At 36.3% G+C, this 22,140-nt stretch overlaps 1 protein-coding gene across 6 annotated transcripts in view; it reads left to right on the top strand.

The window, feature by feature from the left end:
* Positions 1–20,800, top strand: part of CPLANE1 (ciliogenesis and planar polarity effector complex subunit 1) — a 63,859-nt gene extending 43,059 nt beyond the window's left edge. For 3 of the 6 annotated variants that reach the window (XM_048057797.2, XM_013181734.3, XM_048057796.2), the window contains exons 36-52: positions 728–854; positions 1,808–1,862; positions 3,263–3,367; positions 3,729–3,821; positions 4,734–4,846; positions 5,055–5,253; positions 5,513–5,754; positions 7,345–7,438; positions 8,423–8,581; positions 10,406–10,439; positions 13,496–13,661; positions 15,247–15,308; positions 15,876–16,040; positions 17,635–17,747; positions 18,092–18,175; positions 19,602–19,771; positions 20,199–20,800. In XM_048057797.2, coding sequence (XP_047913754.1) covers positions 728–854; positions 1,808–1,862; positions 3,263–3,367; positions 3,729–3,821; positions 4,734–4,846; positions 5,055–5,253; positions 5,513–5,754; positions 7,345–7,438; positions 8,423–8,581; positions 10,406–10,439; positions 13,496–13,661; positions 15,247–15,308; positions 15,876–16,040; positions 17,635–17,747; positions 18,092–18,175; positions 19,602–19,771; positions 20,199–20,339 — 2,122 coding nt within the window. In that variant the 3' untranslated portion in view covers positions 20,340–20,800. Of the gene's footprint in view, positions 1–727; positions 855–1,807; positions 1,863–3,262; positions 3,368–3,728; positions 3,822–4,733; positions 4,847–5,054; positions 5,254–5,512; positions 5,755–7,344; positions 7,439–8,422; positions 8,582–10,405; positions 10,440–13,495; positions 13,662–15,246; positions 15,309–15,875; positions 16,041–17,229; positions 17,748–18,091; positions 18,176–19,601; positions 19,773–20,198 lie in introns of those variants that run through there. The other 3 variants (XR_010827678.1, XR_007160997.2, XM_066988237.1) reach the window with 3 other exon arrangements.
* Positions 20,801–22,140: the final 1,340 nt, after the last annotated feature.

The raw sequence follows: 22,140 nt of genomic DNA, 5'->3' as shown, positions 1-22,140 counted from the left end.
TAACTTACTGTTCACTTCTTTTATAATGTCAATAGATACCACACATTTCACAGATCTGTGCCTTCCCTGAAAGAGTTAATGGCATCATTGCATCTAGAACAGAATGGTTGCTTCTGATTATGATGCTTTTAACTCTGGTAGTTGGAAACAGACTCTAAGATGAATGTTTCACACTAAGGTGAAAAACAACCAATACGTAGGTAACTGCAGCTGCAGTTTAGAATTTTAGTAGTTTTGATATTATCAGTTGAAATTCTTAAGGCTACAGTTGTCTTATAATCTACTCATCAGATACCAAAGACAATTGCAACTTTTTAAGTAAAATAGTTCATTAGATAGCTTGAGTAATAACAGAGGTTTGTTTCTTGCTGGAATATTTCTTAGAGTTTCATTACAGACATTTTGTTTTGTAATGATTTTTTATTATTATTATACACAAAATGTAGGTACTTAATATTATCCAGTGTGTAATATTTGGTATGACTAGCTTATAGCACCTTTAACAGATTTTGGTCTAACTGTTGAATGTTTCTGAGTTCTTGCAATGATTTCAGGTAGATTTCTGGTAGGGAAAGTCATACTTTGAACTCTGTGCAGCAGTAGTATTTATCTTCTCCACCTTTATTTCAGTGTGTATTTCTAAATAGTAATATTTCTTAGAAAATTACAGATATTCCTATTATTACAGTGTGGTTCTTATTTTTATTTGTAATTAATATGTTGGCAGACAAAAGAGGCGTGATGAAAAACAAATGAAAGAGGAGGAAAAGAAGAAACCAACTGTGTCCTTCCATCCAGATGACTCCATTATCAGTATTAATGATACAGTGATGGTTGTTGAATCAGACACTGGGGTATAGAAAAATGTTTTTTCTTTGCCTTTTTCCATTCAAATATTAACAGAAAATAAAGACAAAGGAAACTAAACTAAAACAATCATGTATATTTCTTCCAGGCTCTCCCCTAGAAACAGTATACATTTTTCATTTGTATTTCCTGTAAATAACAAATTTGTGATGGAAAAAGTATTCCAAGGTTGTTTTTGTTTTTCCTGGGACATGACCTTTCCTATTTAGAATGGGTTATTTTGACATTTAAAATTAAATATACACACAAACTCTAATTTCAAAAAAAAAAAAAATAGCATAGCAGTACTTCCAGGAGAGATATCCCAGGCACCACTGTTTTCACGTGAGGCTAAATGATGACAATAGAAGAGTCAAGATCGCGAGCAAGAATTCTCATTTCTGTCTTAGCCAAGCCACTGAGAAGAGAAAAACCTTCCTCAAGCTGGGTTTTAATTTATGCATTTCTGTTTGTTTACCTAGCTTTTTTTAATATGTTTTAATATCTTTGAGGGTTATCCTTGCCAGTACCAGATTTAAAGCCAGGCTTTTCAGTACCCAGAACAGTAAGCTTTATTTCTCATCTATAACATTCCTTCTTTAAGACTTCTCTGTTTAGCACAGCAACTGGAGAGCATCCCCAGGGCTAGGAGATGTTAATTATGATACAGCAGAGATAGCATATGCTCAAAGAAGAATGAGGAATTTATATTACTGTCACCTCACAATTACTGCAGATCACCCCAAAGGTATATATGGTAATGAATTTTGCATACTCTTTAATTCCACTAAAAAGGAATGGATCAGAAGAAAAAAAAAAAGAGGGTAAGAAAAGTATGCTACAATGATTTTGTTAAAATCATTACTCAGGGGAGGTATATTGGAAAATTAACAGCATCAAGAAAACCTTTAATTGGGACAGGAACTATCTTTTAAGTTAATTCTTTTTCTCCTTTTATTAGGATCAAGAAGCAAAATCTACCTCTCACCTTCAAGATAATGTTTTCATTTCAGTAGGCAAGTATAAATACTTGTAATGCTTTGAGTGCTTACAAAAATCAAGGAACAGAAGTTTGTTAGATTTCAAAGAAAATTTCTATATTAAGTCAATATTAAAATGTTAATAAGTCAAACTGTGTAGTCTTTATAAATACAAGCTACATTGTGTATTTATGGGTTCTTTCCCCAGAAAATTAGGAAATCCTTTCAAGGTGCACAATAGATACTCAGTCGTCTTTTGGGTTAGTCAATTTTAGGGAATAGGTGTAGAGAGAAAAGAGGGCAAATTTAAGATTAATACCAAGTACAGAATCACAGAATGGCTTTGGTTGGAAGGGACATAAAAGATCATTTAGTTTAACACACACACCCCAAAATGGACACGAACACCTCCCACCAGACCAGCTTGCCCAAAGCCACAGCCAGCCTGGCCTTGAGCACTGCCAGGGATGGGGCATCCACAGCTTCTCTGGGCAACCTGTTCCAGTGCCTCAGCACCCTCTGAGTGAAGAATTTCTTCCTAATGTCTAATCTAAATCTACCCTCTTTAGTTCAAAACCATTCTCCCTTGTCCTATCACTATACTTCCTGACTATGTGTAATCTCAGAATAATTCTCCTGAAGATTCTAGAGGTATTTTAAGTTTTCTTGAAAATAAGTGGTAATGTTTTATTTATGCCTATAAACAATGGACTGCAGGAAAGAGTAAAAGTATGCTGTATGAATATTAGTAACTATTGCTCACAGTGATTTCTGTTCATGTAATTAATCAGCAGAATGTTGTAAACAGTGATTTTATGTTCTAAATGTTTCATTTGTTTTAGAAGGTTCTTCCAGTTTTATTTGGCAGCATATTCTAATTACATGAAACTTAAGACTCCTATATTTAAAGGAAACTCAATGTATACAGTATTTCTAGCTTGCAAAAAGAAGATTATGGCTATAGAAAGAAGATTTGCTTCCTAATACATTAATTCGGCACAATATTTAGTCCTACCAGGGGAAAAAAATGCAATCCATTCTCTGAAATTTGGCCTTAGAGAAATGCTGCCCTGCAAAGCTCTAAAAATATCAGAAATAAAGGTATACATGTCATAAATATTTCCATCTTTTTGAAATACGAAACGAATGGTTGTTGCACAGCATATTAAAATATTCAAAGACTACACATCCAAACTGAGCCTTGATTTTAATTCAGTGTAGCATTGTAAGTTTTGGAACAGTTACATATTCGCAGAAGACAGATAGTACAAACTTTTCTTAACACCATTCATAAAGTATACGTAGAGATAAGTTAAGACTATCAGAAGTGCAAAGAAAAATCTATTGGGTCCCCTAGTTCTGAGCTAAAATCATTGCTTTTATAGATTTCTAACTAATGCACTAATAGGCAACTATTGTGTGTTACTGCATTTTAGACAAACTGGAGGAAGCAATTACTACTCCAATAGATCTACATTACATGGCTTCTACAAAAAAAAGGCCAGCAGAAACTCAAGATGCAAGTACAAATACCCATCCAGGTAAGTGGTACCTGTGTGGGCTTTAACGTTTTATTACCAAAAAAATGTATTAAACTAGAAGATATTGGAATGTAAATAACAATATTAGCTAAAATAGTTAAAAATGTTACTAATGCAATTGTGTAAGGGACTCCACATGCTTCTGTAAGTCACTTCTGCTGTGACTTTTTCTGAGAGCTTTTTTAATTGCCTTTATCTAAATATATTTAGACAATGTTTCACATTTGATTGAAATCGCTTCCCTACCTCTTCCCCCCAGCTTTGCTTTCATCATGAGCTGGTAAATCAGAAACATAAGTTCAAATGATGCCATAAGTGTCCTTCCTTAGATTCATGCATTTTGTTTTCTTTCCCTATCAAGTGCTCAAAACATATAAGGATGTTGGAATCAGTGCTGGAATTGAGGTTTCTGAAGTTCGAAAAAATGAGTCAACCACATCTGTTCACATGCCAGGTGTGGCTTCAGGCTTTGTCTATTTCATTTGTTGTTGTGGAAGTCTATAAAAATGTTGCCATCTTAACATGTTTTTTATAGGAGTTAGCTTAATGCAGGGTATTGATAAGATTCTAATTTATCCTATTTCTTTCAACCAAACATTAAATAATTATAATCCTGTTTAGGAAACATTTGGCTGTGTCTTCTTTAGTACAATGTACCTATGCTTTTGTATTTGTTTATTAGGAGGTATATTTACAGGTTTTAGATTGGTTTTAGTGCTGCTCAATCTTGCAAAATTTTACTCCAGTCAAATTTCAGTTCAGTTTGTAGAATACAAAGTAGAAGGTAATTTTTATTTTGGGCTAAATAATGTATTTTGTTTTGTGTTTTGCCCACACAAAAATCATAAATCCATGATAAATTGTGCTAAATAAGATTAATTACCTAAATATTTTCCTCATGCTAGCATACAAACATAAATTTTTCATTTCTTTTAAAATTCAACAGCATTGTTCCATTTGGAAGATTATTTTACTACATAGCATACTTTGCAAATAGCTAATTAGATGTCTTTCTAGCTAAGTAGTGTCATTTATTTGGATCAAGTCAAGATACAGTGATTTTTTCTAACCATTTAAGGTAGAATTGGAAATGAATAGCAATTTATACTGCAGCATGTTACTCTGATTTTAATCTTTTGAATATTTTTCTGCTAATTTATCACCAAAATGAAAAATAACTAGTGATCAATTTTGTTAGAAGCAAACATTAAAGAAATCTATTGATTTATGTTTTTTATTTTCATTTAAGAAAAAAGCTAATCAAAGCTTATCTTGTCATTTAGAGAACTCAGACCTATTTCCAAATAGTCTTCCAGAGTTTCATGGCTTTTACTGCAAATATAATACTATTATTCATTTCCCATAGAATCATCTAATGTCCCTGAGTTATTACCACCAGAGATGTATATAAACCTGAGGTTCCCTGGTGAAGTGAAGGAGAAACCTTTACCATCCTTTCTGCCTGATGCACCTGACTTGGTTAGTGGCCCAATTTACACAAGGTTTAATTATAAATATACCATTTGTCTTATCTCAGTTGTGTAATACTGTGGGGAAGATTGTAGTAATTTTGTCTCTGAAACAGGAAGTCTCAACTCAAAGTGGGAAGAGTAGACACAGGGAATGATTAAAATGTACTGCTCAAAACACATGCTGTATAATTCTTCATTATCTTGCTCTTATTTAGAATGAACATGAATATATCAGTGTGATTGACATTGAAGGCAGTGACATCCTTAATGATTTACCCATGATACCTGAGTCAGCAGAAGATATAGGTACTACAGAGCAAATTGAGAAGTTTGAAATTCCATCTACTGCAGAACTTCACCACAGGGCAGCTTCTGTTACTAATGCAATTCCACCTGAGCTGCTACAGAAGGAAGGTAAACCATTGTATTTTTAATCAGAAAAAAAGCTACGCATTTTTATTATAATATCTTGCCTCCCTACAGAAAATACTCAGCCTTTCCCAAATCACCTCCTGCTTGTTTTCTTATACATCAAAACATTTATAAATTTGACTTTTGTGCTGATTCCTGCCTGCTATAATATACTATGTATAGCACAGCTATGCCTAATTATTTGCAGTACTTAAATGTTTGCATTTCACTTGATGATGTTCATCCACTCTTTTCCTTCTAGACAATCATCCCAAAGATATGTCAAGCCAAGTGCAAAAGGAAGATAAACCATTTTCTTCTAGAGACAATGTAACTTGGAACATAGTACATGAGGATGCCAGAACTTTTCCTTCTTCAGGGCTGCTGTCTAAAGTAGTTAGCAAAGAACACTTTTCCACAAAGCAGCAAGAAATGGATATGCAATTACAGATGCTGCAGAATATAACAGAAAATATGGAAGAGGATTTCAGAAATACCAAAATGGTGAGTTCAGACTGCTAACTCTTGTGTCTGAAATGGTTTACTTTTTATTTCATTTAACTAAAGACAAAATCTAAATTTTCAAATAATGTATTTCAAAATTGCATAGTATATATTGAGTGAGAATAAAGTACTGTTCTTTTCCATTTAGTGCTGTATTTGTTGGTAGACATGACTGCTTACAGTGATCCAAATGCTGGCCAGAATTGTGATATTATTGGCTGAATATATTTAATTTCCCTATAAGTGGGAAAGCAAAATAGCACAAGACTATGGGCTCAGTTGGAGATCACCTTGGCAAAGGTTTGGCAAAGTTTTGCCTCTGCAGAATATTATGTGACTAATTCTGGAAAATGTTCCCATTGATTTAATCAAATATTTGCATTTTTAACATCTTTATAAATCTAAATAGATATGTAAATTAAATGCATTTTGGACATAATGTGTTCAGATCATCTTACGTAATTCAAGTATTACAAGTTTGTTAGGTCATGACAAAAGTCTGATGTTAAAACTTCTCAACAGACTCTGGCTTATTAATTCTACATCTAGTTTTTAATTTGACTAAAACTTCAGATGGGGCTGACTTTAAGTGTATACTAAGTGGCGAATATTGGCAATTATTTCTTCATATTACTTCAACTACTTCAACTTCTTAATCAAATTTAAAGCAAAGTGGGAGTAACCGTTCTAAGCATGAGCCAGTAGGTTCTGATTTTATGTATTGAGTAAAAAAAAAAATTATTTGCACATCAGACCTGGCTTAATACAGAATGAATTCAGTATCACTCTGTAATTCCACAGCATCTTTTTTTTTTGTATAGTAATTCAAACAAATACTCTCCATTGCTTGCTCTCCCAAATAGTCACCAAAATATAGGACCTCATTGTATCACCTATACACAGTTATTACATTAAGTTGGATTATTTAATCACTTCTATCCTTCCTCCATGGGATCATCTAAGCTAATTTTTAAGTGTGTGGTGAAAAACATCTTTGCTTGTCTTCTTTACTTCAGCATTTTATTGCATTTTTTTTTTTAAACTTTTTCTGAATATCTAGCCAAATCGTGATCCTTGAAAATGCAGCGATTTTTCCTGTTTGCCTCATGTACATGGCAATTAGTGATTCCTTTTATAACAATTTCTCACATATTATAAATAAGTTTTGACACTTGTTCTTTGTAAAAATGATCAGTAGAATGTCTCAACCTAGGTTAGTCAGTTTTATTTTTCACTATTTTTCAACTTCAGGAAACTTCTGACTTACGAAGAATGTGGAAATATTTTTATTTCTATGTTTTTCAGATAAGATATGTTAGGAAACTTCACCTTTTTATAAAACAGAATGTGATTAACAGGATTAAAAATTCACAAATATAATACAGTTCATATCTTTTTCTCAAAGCAATGTTCCAGAAGATCAAACTCTTTAGACAAAATAAATCTACTCGAGATACTATAGTCTTGATGTTTATAAGATTCTGAGGAAAAAAAAAATATTTAAAGCAAACTGCATGAATATCTGCTATGTAAGTCTCATAAATGCTTTGGAGTTGATATTGTTACTTAGTTTTTGTGTTGCATTTATAGCTAGTGAAAATAATCGAAGATTTTGAAATGGCCGCCAATTCAGACATTAATGCTCATCCTTCATTCTCTGAAGATGCTAGCATCATTGGTGATGGTATGTGTACAGTTAACAGAAGGAGAGTAAATTTTGGATTGTATTTTAAACTTACTTTTTTTTTAACCGTGAAGTTTAATGCAATTCTGAAAAGTGTTACCTAAATATGAAAAAAAAAAAAAAAGAAAAGAAAAATACGAGAGGAAAAAAAACAACAAAGGTAGAGAATTTGAGTAACATTATGGATACTGTTTCAATGTAAATACATTTGAAAGCATTTGTGTACTTTGATCTTTTCCAAAACCATAATGCAGGACCTAAGCATAGGATTTTAAAGATAATATATATTTCTGTTGTATCATAAAATGAAATATGGTGCTTTTGAGGGCTTTGTTTGCTGATATAAAAGGATATGAAATTTGTTCAGTTTTCCCTATGTATATAAGGCAAATACTTTTTACATGACTCTTGGTGGCTATTTAGTTATAACATCTTCTGATTAAGTTTAAAGCCTATATCAGCTCAACTGGCTGCTAGGATTGATGCACTGAATATTTTATATATATATATATAATAATTGACTATATGTTACATATTTACTTGTAGCTACTATAGTGTGCCAAGGAGGAATGTGTTAGGGGTACATGCTTCGGGTCCATTTTACATTCATACCAAAACAGTCTAATCTACTTATGAACTTAATGCAAAGCCAAGTGGTAGAACTAAATTGTGGCTATATCTGTATTTATACATAAGATTATATTTAAGATGTCCATTAGCCTCACACAAAGTAACTCATAGTTTAGCCTTTTTGTTCATATGTGCAGGCCTGGTACATATATTGCAGTTCTCACAGAGCACTTTCATAGGAAGGTATGACTGATCTCTCAGTAAGTGTATTAAGCTGCTGAAAATTATAACTTAGAATTGTTTTAGGCTGGACGCACAAAATAAATATGCCACTAACATATGAGTGATTGTTTTTGTATTGTGTTTTTTTTTTCCATTGGCCTGTATTAATTACTTTTTTTTTCATTGGATCAGAACACTATGTCAGGGCCATGATTTCTGAAGATGGGGGTGATGAAAAGGAGAGCTTAAGACCTGAACATCCTATACCCAATTATACTGCGTTGGAATTGTGCTCTTCTGCTTCTACAGCCTCTGCTTCTAACTTTCCCAGTGGCATAAAGTCATCTTCTGGTATAATTTTTAAAGTTTACTTTTCCCTTTTCCTCCATTTAAAAATAAGCAATCCCTTTCTTCCTCTTGTAGTACTTCCTTGTTGCTGTTATGTAACGCCAGTGAGCTCATAAACGTCAGTTCATGGATTTTTATTCTGGTGGATATTTATTATTCTGGTCAGCATATTTTCCAGCCTTTCTAAATTGCAGTATTTAGAATAGGCTTCATGGATGTTCATTGATAATGAGTTTATATGTCACCTGGCAATGCAGTATCCCCCACTTATGAAGATAGTTTGCCAGTACACTACCCTTGCACTTGATTTCACCCTGTTACTGAAAGAAAATGAATAACTTTGGGTCTGTTTCAGAAACCCGTCACTGTGCTGATTTGTGGTTATTTACTTAAGTGTTACCCTGAGTCTAAATAGGCACAGTGCCACAGAACACCCATACTTTCCTCCCAAAGCTGTCTTTATCACCTCTGGCATCTTGCTGTGTTTGAGAGAGGTGAAATTGCAATTAAACCCAGCCCACATCAGAAAAATAAATGTTTTAGGGGCGACCTTATCGCACTGTACAGGTACCTTAAAGGAGGCTGTAGCGAGGTGGGGGTTGGTCTATTCTCCCACATGCCTGGTGACAGGACGAGGGGGAATGGGCTAAAGTTGCGCTAGGAGAGTTTTAGGTTGGATATTAGGAAAAACTTCTTTACTGAAAGGGTTGTTAGGCATTGGAGTAAGCTGCCCAGGGAAGTGGTTGAGTCACCATCCCTAGAGGTCTTTAAAAGACATTTAGATGTAGAGCTTAGTGTTATGGTTTAGTGGAGGCCTTGCTAGTGTTAGGTCAGAGGTTGGACTAGGTGATCTTGGAGGTCTCTTCCAACCTAGATGATTCTGTGATTCTGAGATTTTTTTTTATCACTATATGGTAACTACTGTTTATGTCCTAAAGCGTTATCTTATGAGGTCCCATTTCATTTTGCAAACTGACAGTATGTTGATTTTTGCAAGTCTGAAGACTACAGTAGCATTAGAGGAGGAGTAAAAATCAGTACTCCCTATTCTTGATGTTTAAAAGTGTAAGATGTCATATTTATCTCAATGTTGCCTGTATTGTTTGTTTTCAAGCTTCTAAAATTTATATATATATTTTTACAGACAAACATGTATTTGACTGTCACATTTGCAGCAATCTTTCTTAATAAAGAGTTAAACATGGTTCCTATATCTGCATATAGCAGAATCAAATATCAAATGATGTGCACAGGCACACACATTTTATAAAAAAAAAAAAATTTTTAGTTTTCCTCTTTAAGTATAAACTTGTTACTTGCAAGCTAAGAAAACTCTAGGTGATTCTGAGTTGCAATTGGAATTTTTTGAGAGATTACAGGTTAATTTAGGAAGGCGATAGTGTTCTTGCTTCCAAGACATCCATGCTGTTATTTAGCCACATTTCTTGAATTCCAGCAGTTCTTACCCTGGCTTTTTAAAGTAAGTGGAAATCATTCATTTTCCATAAAAAGTTGTACAATTAGTTGGAACTCATTAGCCTCATTGGGGCAGGGCTGAAAACTTACTATAGTGACCTTGTCTTCCTAGCAAAACTACCTCTGTCAGTCAGGTTAATAAATTAATAAATGTTCTCTGACGACTGTCTGTTAATCTGGTAGTAGATGACATGCTCTCACACAGGTTATTAGGCCTAAGTATGTAATTAGTTTATTTTTAATGTCAGCACATTCAGGTTGATATATATTATCCCACAGGCTGTTTAACATATGTTATTAGCCTGTGTACAAGTGCAAGGTTTTTATTAACAAAGGATGTTTCTGTTTCAGGCTTTCTCATAAGTGGAGAACTACGTGATGATAGGTATGTATTTTGACACTGGTTTTGTTGAAAATTTGTTTACTACCAATAAGGGAATTGTCCAGGTGGAACTGTCTCATAAAAATCTAGGCATTTATTTGAGAATGGATGAAAACTTTTGTGTTAATTAGTTTGAGGCATTTGTTCTGACATCAACAGTGCCTGTTACATTTGTTTAACACGAAATCTACAGAAGCATTGAAAGTTGCTTTCTAGTTGCAAGTAACAGAGCTGTTAATGTAGATGCTGCTAATGTCTATGCATGTTTATTATTCCTCCTATCTGCAAAATAGTTTTGAATGAATGCATGTAACTGCTGCTAATAGTCATCTATTGAGGCAAGCTCTCACTAGAAAGTTTTTGGAGAGTTACTGTATCAAAAATGTGAAGCATCATACTGAAGATTTCAAAACTGGGTTGATCTTACACGTTAGGTAAAATGGGCTGACATACATATGTTTTTGTTGCTAACTGCTTTAATCTTCTAGATTCAGCTTTGCAGTAGGAAACAGTAGCTGGCTTCCCTTTCTTCCTGGTCATTTTGCTCAGTTACCTACCTACCTTTATCAATTTTTTCTTCAAGCATAGCAGTAGAACGAATGCCTTAGTTTATTATATAAATATTTAAAGTCAAAATGCTTGTTCTGTGTTGTGAATGCAGATTAGGGAGTGATTGCATAACCTGGAGGATGCGTATGAGGCAATAAATTTTAGTACATGGTGATTTTACCCAAAGGAGTCTTTTGAATTTACTGTAGCATGTAATGGTAAACTACGTATGATTTAGTTTTTATTGAAAGGAACTGATTAAAAGAGATGATAGAAATGAGCAGAATTTAGGTAAAACCATTCTCCCACTCACACTGATTCTTGCTTAGAGAGTTGGGTTTGGAAGTTGAGAGTTGGGGTTCCTGAAACAGATAGCATCCCACAGCTTCATCTCAGCATGCTCCTGGATTTCTGAGTTGCCAGTTTTAGCCTCCTCTGGACTAGCCATGTGGAGGTCAGGCAATCTGTCTCTTGATCCATCATGTTTCTTGATGGTTTATTCAGACCTGTCTTTGCTGATGTTAGTCAGGTCTCACTCATTCTGCCCCTTTCACCTTAGGGAGAAAGTTGGCAAAGTGCACATGCTGGCAGTGAAGCTAAGGTGATAGCTGGTAACTTTTTAAAAATAGCACATCTATACACATTATCAATGTATTCCTTGTTTGCACTAACACAGTGAGATGTAGGAGAAAGAAAATTGTCTAAAGGATTCTGGTAAAACAACCTGAGTATTCTCATTTTGAGCGTAATAGGAAGGATTTTAGCTTTTCTTACAGGCATATTCTATTTCAAATCAGTAACATTTTTTCTGCTGCCTAAGTTCTTTAGAAGATCCCTTGCAAATTACTGATTTGAATGGTGTTACTGACATCGTTAGTGGTGTTGTAGTAGAAGGTGACATCTCTCCAGTGGAGCGGGGCTTTACAAAAATGGCAGCTAAGAAAATCTCTAGGTAATAACGTCTGTTTTTCATTATCTGTTGGTCAAATAATTTTAACCCCAGTTATTCTTCTCATAGCATACACCCTGTAAACAATGGAAGCAAGCATGTGAGTTGAGTTGGTGTCAATGGGACTTGTAATAGAACTGTTTAATGACCACTGTTTTACTATCCATTATTGTCAAAAGTGCCAATTTTTACATATTTTTTAAAATTCTTGGTTTTACAATTATTTCCTTCCTACTCACTTGTTCCTTCTGCAAGTGATAAACCGGAGCATAGGTCTCTACAGACATCAGAATCAGCTCAGCCAACGACAGGAGCCTTCTAAAGCAGCTCTGATAGACAAAATAAAAATTTCCTGACAGTGGCAGAGCAGTTTCAGAACTTGAGCTGGTCATTCTTGCCTCCATGCTGGAGATTTCTCTGCCTTTCTAGCTATTAGTTATAAAATCAGCTGTGTTCTTTCCTGATATAGATTGAAATTGCAGCTCTTTCCTACTCCTGTTTATAATATTAGTTGCTTACAAGGCAAAATTACAGCTGTTGAGGATGACAACATGTCCAAACATTTCTTGAACTCTGGCAGTTGGTGCTGGGACCACTGCCCTGGGGAGCCTGTCCCAGTGCCCGAGCACCCTCTGGGTGCAGAACCTTTCCCTAACACCCAGCCTGACCCTCCCCTGTCCCAGCCCCATGCCGTTCCCTCGGGTCCTGTCGCTGTCCCCAGAGAGCAGAGCTCAGCGCCTGCCCCTCCGCTCGCTCCCCTCGTGAGGGAGCTGCAGGCCGCCATGAGGCCTCCCCTCAGCCTGCTCTGCTCTGAGATGGACAAACCCAGGGACCTCAGCTTTTCCCGTACGTCTTGCCCTCCAGACCCTTCACAATTTCTGTAGCCCTCCTTTGGACACTCTCTAACAGTTTTATGTCCTTCCTATATTGTGGCACCCAAACTTGCACAGTACAGGAGGTGAGGCCGCACCAGCACAGAGCAAAGCACGACAATCCCTTCCCTTGTCTGGCTAGCAGTGCCGTGCCTGATGCGCCCCTGGATATGTTTGGTCCTTTTGGCTGCCAGGGCACACTGCTGGCTCATGTTCAACTTGATGTTGACAAAAACCCCCAGATCCCTTTCTGCAGGGCTGCTCTCCAGCCTTTCGTCCCACAGTCTGTACATGCATCCAGGGTTGCTGCCCTGTCCCAGGTACAGAATCTGGCACTTGCTCTTGTTGAACTTCCATATTGTTGGGGATTGCCGAGCTCTCTAATTTGTCAAGATCTGTCTGCAAGGCCTCTCTACCCTTGATATAGTCAACATCTCCTCAACAGTTTCAGCACTATTACCTGAATGCAACTAACAAAGAGAATAAAAGTTTTAGGAAACATCTTGGAAATTTCTTGCGTACCAGTATTTATATGAAGTAGAATTTTACAGAAAAGTTTCCCATCTGGGCAATTTCAGAATTGAGTCAGAATTTTGAATGGATTGCAGTATTTTTTTGTCATGTGTGGCTGTCATTGTTTGCAATTTAAAGAAAATGCTAAGTCATTTCTCATTCACATGTGCTTTCAGGATTCATGATTCTGCTTCTGGACGTTCTAAAAAAACAGAAAAGGAGAAGAAAGAGATACAAGCATGGATGAGAAGAAAGCAAAAGGAAAGAATGAGAGAATATGTGAAGAAACTTGATGAACAAAGACAGAAAGAGCGTAATCCATTCAATTTAAGAAAGAATATGGTAGGAACAACGGGTATCTTGAAGAGTAACTGTTATATATTGCACAGTTGTTCAGATTAGGTTAGATAAAGGCTGTCAGTATTTTTTTCCCATTTTAATTTTGCTTTTTGTATACGTTTTATTTTATTGCAACTGGCTGTATGCATGTTAGAAGTGATCAGTGAGCAAATTCACCAGTGTTCCTCATAGTCGTCAGTAATGATGGTGGCAATTATGACCTGACTGCAAGGTCAAGATTCAGGATTTGTTGACCCCTGACTGTAATGGAGACAGCTGTAACATTCACTGATAAAAGATGTATTTTGTTAGGGACTGGGAGCTACAGGAGTTACAAAGATATGTTTAAGTCTTGTTTCATACACCACCACTCCACAAAAACAAACAAACAAAAAAAACACAATGAGTTTAAAAAGCAGAGTTCAGAAGGTAACATCTGTTATGACAGTGAGACAGTGATAAAATATTGAGGTCAGCCATCCTTGTCCTTAACACACACAGATGTTTGTGCAATTATGGAGGGTCAGCAGAAATGTCAGAATATCTTAAGTACTTAATGAATTTTCTTTGTCAAAGGCTGTTTTCAATACAGGTTCAGAAAACAACTCCTTCCCTTCCAGATTTTTTATTTTTTTAATTAATAAAATCACATTTATGGCCTGATGCATCTCTTCTGAGCTGCACTGTGCTGGCAATAACTGAAAAAAACAAAGGTTAAAAGTAGTTCAGAAATAATTTTCCAATCTGTATTAAGTCATAAAATAAGCATTTGTCACCTAGATACGTTCAGGACCTGAAAAGACACAACTGAGTAGGGGGAATCTCCAGGTTTATAGGAGATGAGACCTAGCAATAGCAATTGTATCCCATACTTTTTACTGATAAACTTGTTGTAAATTCTTTCCAGGTGAAGCTATACTAGGTTTAACTCCTGAGGAGCAAATAGGTAACATGCAAAGGTTTCCCCTTAGTACATGATTTTCTACTGACTGTTAGAAACAATAGCAGATCTCATCAGAGTTGTCCCAGACTTCTCTTTTGTACCTGTATAAAAAGAAGTGATACAAAGAAAATGTGCATTGGCTTACCTGTACTTCTCTCCCTCTCCTGTGTAGTCAACCCGTAAATATATACTTGATGCTTCCGTTACAGACTTTTCCCTTGAATTCATTAGATGGACAAAGTCTCAGCTTTGTTTATTTTTTCTTAAATTGTACTCCAGCAAACAGAACAAAGTGCAACCCTGTCCTGATTTTTTAAATTAAGTACTTTCAAAAAAATAACTGATTTTTAGGAAGCTGAGTGCAAGGACAAATTTTGCGCCTGACCGTGATGACATCTTAGGATTAAGGCATGAGCTATGGAATGTGGGACTGCTGGCTTTCAATGTATTTTTAGAGCTTGGAAGTTTATAGGGGCAATCTTAACTGAATCCTGTGGTTAGGGCCATATGCTTTCACGTTGTTTTTCATCCTGGAGAGTGTTTTAAACAGTAACTTTCAGGTCAGGTAGATCTAAATTTTGAGGTTGATGGAATGGAATGAGACAATACAAAATAAGTTAATGATTGTTGTACTTTCTTCCACAGCATTGTAGTCTTACTTCCAAGGATATTAAATTATTCAAGAAGAAGAAGGAAGAAAAAGACAAGTAAGTTTCTATATAGGTAACTTTTGGAATTCTTATTACCAATTTTACAGTCTTAAGAAGAGGTAGTTTTAACTACCTGGTCTGTGTGAAATTTCAGGTACAAATGGCATTTCAACAAAAAGTGTAAACAATTCGTGTTTGCATTACCATTTAGGACAAGTCTGAACATTTTTCATCCTTGCCTGTATTTTTAACTTTCCAAATATATATATATATTTATTTATATATATGTATATGCGCATATATATATGTACACACACATATGATTTTTGCAACACTGACTTTCCGTCAAAACTATTATTAATAAATGCTTTAGCTTTTTGCAAATTATCTTGAAAGGGTTAGTATATGTTCTCTGAAACTGTAAAAATATTACTTTTTTTTTTTTGGTTACCAAGTAGGCTTACAAGCCTCACAAGCCAGCTGCAATTAAATCATAGAAACATAAAATGCTTTTGGTTGGAAAGGACTTTAAAGATCATCTAGTTTCAACCTCCCTGCCATGGGAGGGGACAATGAGTGGTAATATGAATTAATACATAATATCATGGTTCCATTTTTCCATAGAGTGCTGTTTTCTGAACATCACAGTATGAGAGTATCACAAGCGCTTTCTCTGATGAATGAAATATTATCTGAAACAGTGGTGTTACCTGCAAGTGAACACAGACCATTGTCCAGGACAAGATCACCTCAAGAGTGTAAAAAAAGGCACATGATGTCTGCTAGAGGGTAATGAATTCTGAGCATTAACCGTATACTAATGTTTTAGCTTCTCTACAACACTTCACATTTGTCTGCAACTTGTAGTGCTTGTTATAGGGATTAGCATGAGAGAAGCTTTATGTTCTGGCAGAATCAAAGATACACTTTGGCTGGATCAGAGGAGTCTTGGCTTCCTGTACCAATCTTCTTTAAAGTGCCAGAGCAAATCCTGGAGGGAGCCTTAAAAATGCCTTTTGGAGCATAGTATGAGCCAGCTCTAGAGTCAGAGCTATAATCAATGTCCTAACCCGTTCCACTCAGCAGCAATCAGGTACCTGGAATATACCCAATAACATAGCTATTGATCTCAGTAGCATCCAGTAACAAGGAAGAAGGAAATAAAAATACTACTGTGCGCACACATAGACTAAATAAATTAACGTTTGGAAAACTCTAGATTTACTGGCTTCCTTTTTAATTTAGGAAATCAATTTGTCTAGAGTTTTAGCTATTCTTTCTTTTGAACACAGGTGCTTATTACCTTCTGAAGAGATGGTGGTATTTGAGTATTACAGATCGGAAAATGTATTCTTCTTGATGGCTTTAACGTCACATATACGTAGAATCACAGAATGGTTTGGGTTGGAAGGGACCTTAAAGACCATCTAGTACCAACCCCCTGCTATGGGCAGGGACACCTCCCACCAGACCAGGTTGCTCAAAGCCCCATCCAGCCTGGCCTTGAGCACTTCCAGGGATGGGGCATCCACAGCTTCTCTGGGCAACCTGTTCCAGTGCCTCACCACCCTCTGAGTAAAGATTCTTCCTTATATCTAATCTAAATCTACCCTTTAGTTTAAAGCCATTCCCCCTTGTCCTGTTAGTACACTCCCTGACAAAGAGTCCCTCCCCAGCTTTCCTGTAGATAGACACCCTTTTAGGTACTGGAAGGCTGCTATAAGGTCTCCCCGGAGCCTTCTCTTCTCTGGGCTGAATAAGCCCAACTCCCTCAGCCTGTCTACATAGGAGAGGTGCTCCAGTTCTCTAAGCATCTTTGTGTTTCTCCTCTGGACTTATTACATCATACAGGTGTATATTGCAGTATCCTTTTTCTTCCTCTATTGCTTTGTTTTCCAGAGTAATAGGAGGAACTGGGTACAGTTCAGATAATCCTGTAAATTCCGGACTTAAATATTTCTGCATTCTTTTTAAATAGGTAAAGTTCCAGGATAGATCATTCAACTGAATGCAGTCGGTGTTGTACAGAGCCTCCTGGTGTGTAATGGTTTAATGGTACCAGCCCTACCAAAATCAGAAGTGCTATGGGAAGTCATACAGAAAGCCACCTTAGGAATGGCAGTAACTTCTGTTAAATTAAAGTTTTTTGTTAGACCTAAACTGGTTCTTTGTAAAGCTAATTTGGTTGTCTTCATTGCACTTTGGACTCTGTTGGGGCTTACTGGCCCAACAAACACTATGTGATGTTGATGCTCAGCTAACTGGGCTGTGATTTGTGTGTCCTTTCTGCCTTGTCTGAATATGCTCTCTGAGTTGCGGTTTGTGTAGATGAATGATAAACGGTACGTATTTGTGTGTGTTGTATTTTTTTTTCTTACTGTAGAGGGCATCCAAAGAGTCATGTTCTTTCAGAAAGGAGTAGAGCTGCTGCCAAACCCAGCTTTGGCCAAAAAGATCATCATTTTACCCCAACTCTTGGTTTAACACAGCTTAAGGGTAAGAACAGAGCTGCCTTAATGAAGGCATATACTGCAGATCTTTTTAAAAGTTACTAGTGGATTTTGGGACGGAGGAGTTTTAATACCCATGTAGAAAATCATACTCAAAGTGCTGGCAGTTTCTTGTCCTTAGTATTTTGAAGCTGTGCTCTCATTGACGTGTCAAATGATAGGCATTGCCTTTCCTTGTCATCTCTTTCTAAATCCAAAATAGCTTAATTTTGCTACAGCAAGAGTACTGTGTAATCCAGGAAGGAATTTCATAGATGCAAATTTTGAAGCATCTTTGGGTAGATTTGACCTATTGCATCTAATACTGGAAATGTTTCTTTGTATTTCCAGGACATGGCTCTCTACTTTCACAGAGAAGTACAGTCAGAGGAAGAATGGGAAATGCTGCAAACTGTCCTGTTAATTCCAGATGCTGTAAGTTACAAAGAGCAATGACATAGTGCTGTTCAGCTACATAATGCAGTGGAAAAATAAGATACATGTGTATACCTGGATATGATTTACGCAACAGAGGCCTTAGATACAGCATTAGTTTTAGAAGAATAAAAATTCTTTTTTTGTTGTTTTTTTGCCACATACAAACAGTTTTTAGTTGGGGTTTATGAAATACTTGAATTGCCCTTGTTAATCTACTGAAAGGTTTTAGCCAGATGGCAGTTTCAAGATTCCTAAAGCATATGTGATGGATTTCAGTGATTCCCTGAAACAGTCATTAGGAAAACATGAGACTCGGCTCTTTTTTCCAGCTAAAATCCACAGAGCATTAGCAGTACAGTACACAGGTATTGTGCTACTTCCTTACCTTTCTATCCTGCTTACTTTCACTTTCTGAGCTCTCTTTGAGAATTCTCTCTGAGGATTCTCTTTGCTGTCCCTCTGTAGCTTATCTATTTGAGGTTTGGTTTGGGAGTTTTGTTGACATAATGTTAATGGAAGAATTGGGCTGAACTTGCTTTAAAAACGTAAAATTTTAAAATTTTAGTGATCCTTTTTCCTTTATGTCTATCTGCATAGGTCTGTATCCACAGAAGAGTTTCTTCACATAAATGTTTCCTCCTAATCACGTTCTTTAAATGACTCAAGACTTGATTACACAAGCAGAATTTCTGAAAAGACAGAAAAAGATTAAGGAAAGAGTTTATTAAGTCTGAAACTTAGGAAATACTGTGGGTAGATTTCATTCTGGCCTACACCAAAGTTAGGATAGTGGCATAATAGAGAGCCTATTAGGCTAGCCAAATGTCAGTTTATTTGTTGTCAGTGCAGGAAAGCGAGAGAAGCAGTGGCAAAGCAGCTAGGCATTTTTCCTGAATCGTTCACTCATCTGTGGAAAATCATTCTCTTTTCAGACATTCTCTTTTTAAGCTCATTCTAAAAAGTACAAGTTGATCTGTCTCTGATTTCATGTCACCTTCTTGACTGTGTTTCTCTGATACATCTCATCACTGCTAAGGGTTTCACTAAAACTTTATCTACTAAGATGCTTTTTTTTTTATTTAAAATCTGAGTTTTATGTAGTTTTAGTCCTCTGCTAAATAAGGTAGCAATGTCCCTTTTGAGGGATTGCACTACAGAATCTGGATGCTACTGCTATGGTCTTATTCAGATTCATGTTCTGCACTGGAAAGACAGGGTGAACCTCGGAGGGTTCAGCAGCCACCAGGAGGGGTTCTAGCCACCACATCAGTTCAAGATAAAACGGCATACTGTTGTTATGTGTGTTTACACACATTTTCACTTCTTAGAACTTGGAGCTTCAGTTCTTGGGGAAGTTTAAAGACATGCAGAAGAAAATAGGAAGAAATGTTACAGTGTTATTGTTGGCTTGTTTTCTCCTCAGCTGCTGAGTACAGAGTCAGCAGAACACCAAAACAAAAGCCTCAACATGTTGCCACAGCGGTTCAGACAGAAGGTCTTGATCGTGAGTCTGATCGAGATATAGAAAGCCCTTGGACTGTGCCTGATGACATCCAAAGAATACTTCAAGATACTCATGACACCTTGTTTCAGGTAAGAGGTCTACTTATTCTAGGAATGTTGTGATACCTGCTGTGTAGCATTTGTCATTTGTTACTTCTGCTCTATTTAAAATGTGGTTCTCTGTCCAAAGTGTATGGGTGGGATAGAAGCAGAGGGGGCTGACGGTGATTCAACAGACCTAAGTTGTGTCTCTACAAGCAAGTAATTATCGTGGGCCTTCCAAATGAACGTTCTTTATAACAACTGTAAGGCAGGTTGTCTGTCCAGGCTGCAGACACTAGGGAGAGCATGTAAGCAGGATTATAACTGGTGTAACTGGTGTTTGTTGCAGAATGATCAGGTACATAACTTGATTAGGTCATGTTTGAAAAGAGCAGAAACATTTCTACTGGCTGCACAGGGGACTTGTCCAGGAATGATACACAGTGTTTCAGCTCATCTTCTTTTCCTCCAACAGGACTCTGCACTTCATACTGTTAGTTTCTCTCCTGTTGGCGTTAACGACACCGATGATGTTTCTGAAAGCACAGAGAGTATCCTCAGCAAACTGGACTGGAATGCAATTGAGGCTATGGTAGCAGATGTGGAAGACACATGAAAAAAATTTCTCAGCCATTGCACAATTTCAAAGCAGTTGCTGGTGTTTTGTATTTTTTTTTAATAATCACTGTTCTACTTAAAATGGATTAAAGCTTTTATTGATTATCTTCTAAGCAGCACAGAAACTCACTGCTTGCAGTCTTGCCTGGATGAAATTCAATTCCTTAATTTGTAGTTTGCTTTCTAATGTCTTCAACTCAACAACAACTAGATATAGTTGGGAAATGCAGACCTGTGGTCTTAATAAAAAAAAAATCTGGGTCAGATATTTTGTCCCTCTCAAACACATAAAAAGTTTTGTTCTATTCTAGAGCACTGCTGTTTTACATTTGTATTTTAATATTTGTCATTACCATTGATGAAGTGAATTTTGTAACTCAACAATTGTGATTAGCTGATTTAATAAAAGTGAGTTTATTAGTTTCTGGTGTAAAGTAATTTACACACAGAGCACTGTTACTACTGTGTACCACTGACTCCATATGCACTACTCTAATATTTTAAACCCAGCTTACTCATATAATAGATTGGAGAAATCTTAAAACAATTTGAATGATAGACATATAAATAGGCAGCAATAAAGTAATATAGACATCTTTATAAGACACTACAACGGACAAGTTAAAAGAAAGAAAAGTAAAGAAAGGTAAAGGAAAAAAATAGCCTTGTATAGTATGGATGAACAGCAGTACTGTTAGAGCTCTTTTAACAGTTACCAGGTATTTGTAGAAAAAATTCCCCTGTGTTCAGTGCCCATAAACTATTTGTAGTAGCCCAAAGAGATGTAGTTGCGTTGGCTTTTTCACAACAGCAGCAGTTTTTATTTCTGTAGTGAAAATTTTTGGTTTTTTCATGGAAGTTAACAGTGTGCTAACTTCCAGTTGTTAATTAACCATCACCCAATGCTATAATTGTTTAAAAAATGCATAATTATTGCCTGTTTCAGAGTACAGCTGCATCTTGGCAAACATCAAGAAATGTGCTTCAACGAAAGCCTGTTACAGGATTACAGACATAACAGGATAGAATGGCAGTTTCTGTATTCTCAGCGATCAAAATTGGCTGTGTACTCTAGGAGTCCCCAGAATCTGCATCAGCTTGTTCCAAGGGGCGCCCAGAGTGCAAGACACAGTGCAGGTAGTGACCATCTTCAAATTAAAAGGGCAAGTACTTTCAAGGAGCCAGTCCAAAGTATGAAACTGTGGCTTTATACTAAGTCTCAAGTTGTCCTTCCCCAAGGTGGCATTAAGTACATTATCAGTGCAAAAAAAATTTTTCAAAAACCTATTTTAGCCAAGTATGAAAATCTCAGTATGGTCACAGCCACCTGTGAGAAGGAAGAGAAGGCAGTCAGGGACAAGACAGTCCCTCATAAATTGTGTCCTAGAAGGCTTTTGAAAACTGTAGCAGACTCAGCCATTTTTCAGATGCTAGTTACAGCACCACATCTGTTAAATGCTAGTGCATAGGCTGCAATGCACAAATGTATTAAAAGCCATGATAAAAAAAAATCACTCTCGTCACAGAAATGGATAATCAACAAATGGAATGGTTTACTAGCAGCTGAGTTATACAGGTTACCAAGACAGTGCACCTGCTAACCCCTAAAAGGGCTTTACTTGTTTGACAGTAGATCAGTGAAGATCAAAACGTTAAGATGGGGGAATGGAGTGGGGAGAGAATGCAGAAACGAGCCATAAGAATTCATTTTATAAGCAGGCTATTGAAAATGTTCAAAGGAACTTTACAGTCTCTTTGCATTTACCTTAATACTGTATTGGGTTGATGTAGCAAGGGCA

The sequence above is a fragment of the Anser cygnoides genome, chromosome Z, assembly GCF_040182565.1.
Source record: "Anser cygnoides isolate HZ-2024a breed goose chromosome Z, Taihu_goose_T2T_genome, whole genome shotgun sequence".
NCBI lineage: Eukaryota > Metazoa > Chordata > Aves > Anseriformes > Anatidae > Anser > Anser cygnoides.
This window is presented reverse-complemented; position numbering and strand designations above follow the sequence as displayed.